The 8,254-nt window shown below is 27.0% G+C and overlaps 1 protein-coding gene across 1 annotated transcript; it reads left to right on the top strand.

Moving 5' to 3' along the window:
• The first annotated feature begins 271 nt into the window (after positions 1-271).
• LOC145831919 (urocanate hydratase-like) lies at positions 272-7,904 on the top strand. Its single transcript, XM_082939272.1, has 15 exons — positions 272-468; positions 695-825; positions 1,150-1,243; positions 1,635-1,694; positions 1,883-2,006; positions 2,251-2,403; positions 2,750-2,874; positions 3,619-3,770; positions 4,257-4,436; positions 4,741-4,914; positions 5,521-5,638; positions 5,837-5,989; positions 6,405-6,528; positions 7,028-7,209; positions 7,563-7,904. The coding sequence occupies exons 1-15, from the start codon at positions 334-336 to the stop codon at positions 7,713-7,715; spliced, it is 2,058 nt and encodes a 685-aa protein (XP_082795398.1). The 5' UTR covers positions 272-333; the 3' UTR covers positions 7,716-7,904.
• Positions 7,905-8,254: the final 350 nt, after the last annotated feature.

Below are 8,254 nucleotides of genomic sequence, written 5' to 3'. Positions count from 1 at the left end.
TTGGTAAACATACTTTAAAAGATTTCGTTGTTTAATTATATGATATTTAGGAGCTTAAGAAATTCAAATAAAAGAAAAATTTATTCAAAAAAATAAAAGCAGCATAAAATAGTTAGAATGAAAACTTAAAAATTATAGTTTTAAAAGCTAGAAAAAAGTTATTATATTTATCTGTTCTGAACTAAACCTAAATTAGCTCATTTTAATAGTTTTAAAAGAACTCGGATGCGACTTAATCTAAACATCTAAGGATTAAAACTTATTGATATCATCAAAATAAAACTTACAAATCAGAGTTTTCTGTAAATTTGCATATACAAGGTTTTTTCTGCAATGTCTTCGCAAAATATAAGTTTGAAACAACTTTGTGCTGGAATTCCAAACCCATTACCTCTGTTAAAGGAAAGAAGTGACAAAGTACCTCATGCACCTTACAGAAATCATCAGCTGTCTGATGAGGAGAAAAAAGTATTTTTAGTTTTATTATTTGCACTTAACAATTTATAAATAAAAATACACGAAACAAATATAACAGGCAAAAAATAAAAACTAAAAATCAATATATTATCTCATTTAAAAGATAAAAAGTTTATTATCAACTATATTATCAGGTGAATCATGCTTTTCCTAAACAACTCACTGAAAATTAAAGATATTGCCGTTTAGATCTAAATATTTTTTTCAAATAAAACAGACATCTATAAAAAATGCTCTTCGCTATTTTCCGAGCAATCAACATTCAATTTTAGCTGATGAGTTTGCAAAGGAACTAGCGGATTATGGTCATATATACATGTACAGACTAATTCCTAACATTGAAATGAAGTAGGTTTTTTCTAAACCTAAAGTATTTGAAAACAAAGCTTTTATTCATAACTGCTTGAAAATATGCCCAGATTTGAACAAAAACTTAGTTTCAATATCTAATTAAGTATGTGCTGAAAAAAATAAAGCTAATGATGTACATTTCTTTAACGACTTTAATTAAAGTCTTTGAAGCATAAGGTGGAAGACTTCATTGTAAATAACTGTAAAAATAGTTACAAACAGTTTTTTAGTTCGAAAGTAAAAAGCCAAGCTTGTTTATATCCTTTTAATTTTTTCGTAAAATCTAGCCTTTTACGTAAATCAACTACAATTTGTTCTTAGAGCATATCCAATAAACGAGTATCCTTGCAAGACGAAATCTGCTGCTGCAATAATGCTGATGATAATGAACAATTTAGACCACCGAGTCGCACAGGTAAAATTTTGCTTTCTGAATGTTGTTTAAAACAAGCTAGACTCAACTCAAAGACTACATTGTTTTTCTGGACGTTTTTTAGTTTATTTTGAAAGTTTCTTAACTTAAATAACAAGAGCAACAGTTTTTAAACTTTTGATATTATCAAAAAAAAGTACCATTTAAAAAGTTCTGCAAACAACAGTTTTAGCTAAAAAATTAAAATTTGAAATTTGAAATGCAATAATAGTCTAAAATAAAGTTGTTGTTTAAATTTTTAAAGCTTTTAACTTTATAGGTAAAACTTTAAACTGTATCAACTTATTTTAAAATAAAACTTTTAGAGAAACTAATTAATGAAAAAGCTCTTGTTATTATTATACAAGCATTGAACTATAATATTAATCAACAGTTTCCCCATGAGCTAGTAACATACGGAGGAAACGGTCAAGTTTTTAGCAACTGGGCACAGGTTTTTAAACTAATTTAAAAAAAAGTTATTTTATACTAGGATAAAACTTGTTTTTAATGCAAACGTGAGTATTTTTAATATTTAGAATTGTAAAAAAAATATCTTAAAAAAATCGAAATTCGCATAAGAATAACTTAAGCAAGTGTTTATGTATTCGTATTATAAAAAATAAACTCTTATGTGTTCAGTTTTTGATCGCAATGAACTACTTGTCAAGAGTTAGTGAAGACCAGACTCTTACAATGTGCTCCGGACACCCTCAAGGGATTTTCCCTTCCTCGCCAACTGCCCCAAGACTTGTAATTACAAACGGTGAATCATTTAATAAAAAAATTGCAAACTTTCAACAACTTTCTAAAATATATATTAACCATTATTACTTGAGTTTGAATTAAATAGAATTATCGCTATTTTAAAGTTATAATATTTAATTTTTTTAAAATCTTTTCTTAAAACTATTATAAAGGAAAACACAACAGGTACCATAAAGAAATAGATATTGAATTTGATTATATTTAAAAAAAAAAGAAAAAAAAAAATTACAATAACACTTCAGGAATGGTGATACCAAACTACTCGAGTCCAGCAGATTACAACCGAATGTTCGCAATGGGAGTGTCCATGTACGGACAGATGACAGCCGGTAGTTATTGTTATATTGGTCCCCAAGGCATCGTTCACGGAACCACAATAACCATTATCAATGCTGGTATGAGTTGTAAAGCGACAAAAAAAATAATTAGTGTTACATAAACTACATTTTTTTTAAGCTCTATGAGTAGAATAACAATAAAGTAAGCTTACTGAAATTATTTTTTTTCTGAATTTTGATTAACTTGTTTGCTTAAAACAATAAAATTAACAAGTATTAGACATTACATATAAATAAATAAAACAAGTTAAACGATCAAACATAGGCATCTTAAAACACAGCAAAAATTATAACATTTTGTTAATGATTAATTTTTTTTTCTTAATTTTAACAGCTTTAGTAAACAAAATAATTTGCTTTGTATTCTACAACAATCTTCTTTACTTGGTTTAATTTTAAACAGGGAGAAAGTATTTGAAAACAAACGATCTATCAGGAAAAGTATTCATAACAAGCGGATTGGGGGGTATGAGTGGTGCACAGGGAAAAGCTGCTGTCATATCTGGTTGCATCGGAGTGATTGCTGAAGTTTGTCTCTTAATAGCCATTTCTATTACATAGTAGTTTAGAAACAAGTTTTACTTGCTAATAAAAATAAATTGATATCCTAAGCATAACTTAGTTCTGAAAAAGTCAATCTTAAAGACTATTCAATAAGCTAATAGAATAAACACTTTAAAAGATACTTGGATCAAGTAAAAAAAAATACCCCGGGGTCATTGATTTACTTAATAAAAGCTGAGGTATTTTTTAGATCTAAACAGTTTTTTTAAACTTTAAAGTGAGTTATAAATATAGATTGTTGTAAAAAAAAATTGTTAAACATTAAAGTTTTATTCTTAAAATTATATTTTAAAATTCTATTGTATTCATGTATATTAAGTATAAAAATATAGTTTGTGCGAATGTGCTGTACAATGTTTTAAATATTGTTGTAAATTATGTTTTAACCAAGTTATGTCCATAAGTCTAGCGTGCAGTAGTCAAAAAAAATGTTTGTTACGTTTTTAAACTTTAGATGTTATCTGGAAATAAAATTTAAAACTTTTGTCATCGTAACTTTCTACTAATACTATTTTGTAAGCACTATTTCATCTTATAAAAAATATTTGGACTTCTAATAATAAAATTCTACTTACTGATTAAAATTTTCTTCAAACTAAACTATATTTGATCACAATGTTTTCTTAATTTTCATCTTACTAACATACCGATAACTTAAATAATAAATGTTAAATTTTCTTCACTTGCATGACTTGTAAAATAAAACAGATTGATGAAACAGCGTTAAACAAGCGTTATGTTCAAGGATGGATAAACGAAAAGACATCTTGTTTAGATGAGCTTGTAAGACTCATTAAACATTACAGAAAAACTAAAACCGCAGTTAGTATCGGCTACCACGGACATATAGTAGATGTTTGGTTAGTGTTTGTTCCCAGAAAAAATATTTGTTTATTTTAATATATAGTTCACAAAATATAGTTTAGATATATTAAAGTTAAATCTATTTTAAACGTATCATATATTCAGAAATAAAGTCTAACCTTTAAAAAACTCATGAACAGAACAAGTTTATATTTTAATGATTACTAATCACATATTTACAATGTAAAAGCTTTGAACTAAAGCAAACAGTTAAAGTTGAATTAACAATTGTTTTTTCTAGATAATAATTAGTGCAGAGTTTTGCCATTTTCGTCAAAAAAAATTGTTTTAAGATTTGTTTTCGCGTACTTTTTTATTGTAAATATTTAAGTACATATCCTAAGATTTAATACAATAAACTTCTAATTTGCAAGCTATAAATAATAAAGTGTTTCTTTTATATGTCTATTTGTTTCTTTAACTTTAAAACTATTTTAAAAATTAAAGAAAATAACATTATTTGAATATGTTTTGGTTTACAGGGAACGAATGGTAGAAGTTTACAGAAGAGAGGGAGTTTGCCTTGTAGATCTCGGATCCGACCAAACTTCTTGTCACGTGCCTTTTAACGGAGGGTATTACCCTGTAGGCATGTCTGTTGACCAATCACAGCAACTTATGCACAACGATCATGCTCATTTTAAAAAGCTTGTGCAAAAAACGTTAGTTGGATGTATACTGTTTATGTTCTATACTTGAGTGATACCCGTACAATAATGTATAATTTATTTAAATTTTTATGTTTGTGATTTGAAATTTGTTTTCTGTTCACAAAATTTATTGATAATTTCTAATTTTTTTCTGAAGTATAAGTGTAGTATTGCTTTTTGTTTCTTTAAGACTAGTTTTTATTAATTCAAAAATGTATCATCTAAATATAAAGACAGCTGATTGTTTAAAAATATATTTTTAGTAGTAAAATCGTGTGCAGTTTAAGTTATACAAAATTTTAAATGTCAATTTCAGGTTAGTTCGCCACGTAGAAGCAATAAACGAGCTGAGTAAGGCAGGCATGTACTTTTGGGATTACGGAAATGCGTTCTTGCTTGAAGCTAGCAATGCTGGGGGCAAAGTTTTGAAACCAAATGCAAGCTCGCCCAATGATTTCATATATCCTAGCTACGTTCAACACATAATGGGGTTTGTACAAATCTTAGCTAGAGTAGCGTTTTCATATTGTATAAGATTTTGTTATAATTTAATTTCATTACCGTATAGATTATAAGTATTACTTACTAATGAACTGCGAAACATATTTAAAAGTTTTGAAAATAGTTTATAAAAAAAAGTATTTTAAGTCACCTACTATAGATGATAATAACAACAACGTTATTAATCTGTATAATTAGCCAATAAAGTGCTCAAAAATTTCTTTCAGGCTAATAAATAATTACTTTAAAAAGTAAAACGCAATAAAGTAAAAAAAATTAACCAAAGTTATTTCAGTAACCGTGTACCATATAGATAGGCTAATATTTTGATTTAAAATAAAAGAGCAGTAATGCTTTTGTATATTTTAAAAGCCTCAAAGTTTAATTCTAAACTGTAATGAGTTTAGTTGGACTTATTCATGTTAAAAAAAAAATTGTAAATGTTTTGTTTGTTAATAAAATTCAAATACTAATCGAATACACTACATTTTTGTTGAAGTTTATTAAATTTGATAAAAGCTTTTTAACGTACACAATAAGTTTATGTGAATGTAAAAGTAATAAGTAGAAGTAAATGTAAAGTTTAAATTTTCAGAGATATTTTTTCTCTTGGTTTTGGTCCTTTCAGATGGGTTTGTGCATCAGGAAGTCATGATGATTTACTCAAAACTGACAAAATAGCAGCTGAAGTAATAAAAAAATTAATGAATGAAGTAAGTAAGAATTTACATATTTAGATTTAATTTTACAAACTAGAGTTTTAAGTTTTTTTTTTTAATTTTTTTCACAAAACTTATGAGTTTTTAAATAGATCAAAACCAAAATTTCGCCTAAAAAATCCCTAAAAACTTTTGATTTTAAAAAGATTATTGCAATAATAGTTTTTCTTACAAATTATTTTTCAACCACAGAAGGGAGTGAGTAGTAAGGAAAGAGAGCAATACGAAGACAATCTAAAGTGGATCGAGCAAGCAGACGAACACAAATTAGTGGTCGGATCACAAGCAAGAATTCTTTACTCAAATCAAAAAGGACGAGTCGCAATGGCAATTGCTTTTAATCAAGTTTGAATAGAAATTATTAAGCTTTTTAGTGTTTGATTAATTTTGTCTAAACATAGATACATTTTTGTATGCCAGTTTTTATTAACAGTTCTAGTACAAAGTATTTTATTTTACGAAATAAAAGCTTATTTTTTTGGGAGTCTGGTTATGGTTGACAATTTTTAATAGAGTTAATTATAATACAACGCTTAACACTTTTTTTTAGTTTTAGTTTCCTTTTGTTTTTCTAGCATAAATTTAAAGTTTCTAATATTATACAGCTGTTTATAAACTATTAATTATTTACAATGAGTTAAAACTAACTTTCTGCAATATATTAAAAGCTTCAAAATACAAAAACCAACAACTAGACTTGGTGGCATAAATGTTATTGGTAATAAACTCTAAAGAGTTTAACTTTTATTTATTTTTTTAGGCAATAAAAACAAACAAGCTGTCAGGACCGGTAATTTTGAGCAGGGATCACCACGATGTCAGTGGTACTGACAGTCCGTATCGTGAAACTTCAAATGTATATGATGGATCGGCTTTTTGTGCAGGTAGTTTAAAATCAACCATAGTTGTACAAATACAAAAAAAACAGTTAAGTATTTAGTTTCTATATGTTAGAACTTCGGTCAAACTCTAACTGCTAAAATTTTTAGTAGAATATTTTGTTTTTCTTTTGCAATTTTGTAAATATATCAATTAGAAATTCATCTTTTACTCGTTTTAATTTACAGATATAATAAGTTTTGTAAAGATTTAATATCAAAAATTTATAAACTTAACACCTTCTTAATAAAAGCAAAAGCAGCCTATACAATCAAAATATACAACAACTATGACAATTTGTTTTATTCAATTTTGATGATTTTAGGCTTATTTACGCCTCTTAAGAAAATTATCTTAAAGTCATTTTTATTTTATTTAGCAGTTCTGTAGTGCTTCTATAGGTTTTCAATAAAATAAATTATACTCAGTTTTTAAAAGAAAAGCAAAGGTGTTTTTTAAATTTCAATTCAAAATACCTTGCATCGGCATCAACAACTCTTGCAGACATGTCGGTTCAAAACTTTGTCGGGGACTCGTTCAGGGGCGCAACTTGGGTGGCGTTGCACAACGGTGGGGGCTGTGGTTGGGGTGAAGTGATTAACGGGGGGTTCGGGCTGATTTTGGACGGAACGGACGTGTGCGAGAGGAAAGCGATCAGCATGCTCAACTGGGATGTCAGCAATGGAGTGGGTTGAATGTTTTAGTTTAAAAAAATTATATTTGCTCATCATGCTACCGTATATATTAAATTTGTTATGAACATTTTAAATATGTCTAAAAATATTAAGTAAATTTTATAAGCTCTAGTTCAATAGTTAAATATAATAAAAACAACGTTTTGCTAAGTATATATTTTTTTAAGTTTTGTTTACAAAAAAATATGTTTCCCTTTAATTAATTACCTTTATTAATTTAGCCGTACTAGATTTTAATAAAACTAATATACTTACAGTTTATAAAAAGTATTATACAAACTTAATTTTTGATAAATAAGAGTAAAGTACACAGTTTGAAACATCATTATTTAACTGTGATTAAGGTTGCTCGTAGAGCTTGGACTGGAAACCAAAACGCCCTCGACACAATTAAAAAAGCGATGGATCACGAGGACAAATTGGTTGTTACAATGCCTCAGCAAGTCCAAGATGAAAACTTAATTGAACGCTCATTGAAAAATGCTCAACTTATTTAATTGCTTACATACTTGTTTCACAAAAGTTATTTGTAAACTAAACTTCACACATATGTTAACATTCAAGTTAAAGCCTAACAGTTACCGACACTATTTTTTTGTTTGATGATATTTATCATTTGTTTTTTAACTTGTTTAGCCTAAAACTTTAGCTAGCTTGTTGAAATAAATGTGTACTAATTAGTAGTATGTACGTTTTCTAGCTCCTTAATTAGTTTATAGCTACATTTAGACAATAATTTTATATTCAAAAAAATATAGGCATTTTAAAGTTATTTTTATCTTTAAGGTCTTCAAAAATTTGAAAAAAATTACACAGCTTTTACTGATCAAAAAATGCGCACGTTATATAATCAAGTAAAAATTTATTGCAAAATATTACTATAAAGTTGTACTTAATTGAATATAACAAAAAAAATGTTTAAATAAGTATAAATATCAGTATTTTGAATATCTTTTACAAACCAATTAGAAGATATATCTATATCTCCTTACACTTTTTGGTAAAAGTTTTTTTAGCTCATTGAAAAGGATTGTTT

This window comes from Thalia democratica, chromosome 3 (assembly GCF_965202585.1).
Source record: "Thalia democratica chromosome 3, ktThaDemo2.hap1.1, whole genome shotgun sequence".
In the NCBI taxonomy this organism is placed as follows: Eukaryota; Metazoa; Chordata; class Thaliacea; order Salpida; family Salpidae; genus Thalia; species Thalia democratica.
The sequence above is the reverse complement of the archived record's forward strand: the minus strand, read 5'-3'. Positions and strand labels throughout refer to the sequence as shown.

Bases quoted from the DNA above. Each gene is read 5' to 3' on its own strand.
- LOC145831919 (XM_082939272.1), top strand. From the start codon at position 334: ATGTCTTCGCAAAATATAAGTTTGAAACAACTTTGTGCTGGAATTCCA. The intron at 3,771-4,256 runs GTTAGTGTTTGT...TTTGGTTTACAG, and splicing joins GGACATATAGTAGATGTTTG to GGAACGAATGGTAGAAGTTT. The intron at 5,990-6,404 runs GTTTGAATAGAA...TTATTTTTTTAG, and splicing joins TGGCAATTGCTTTTAATCAA to GCAATAAAAACAAACAAGCT.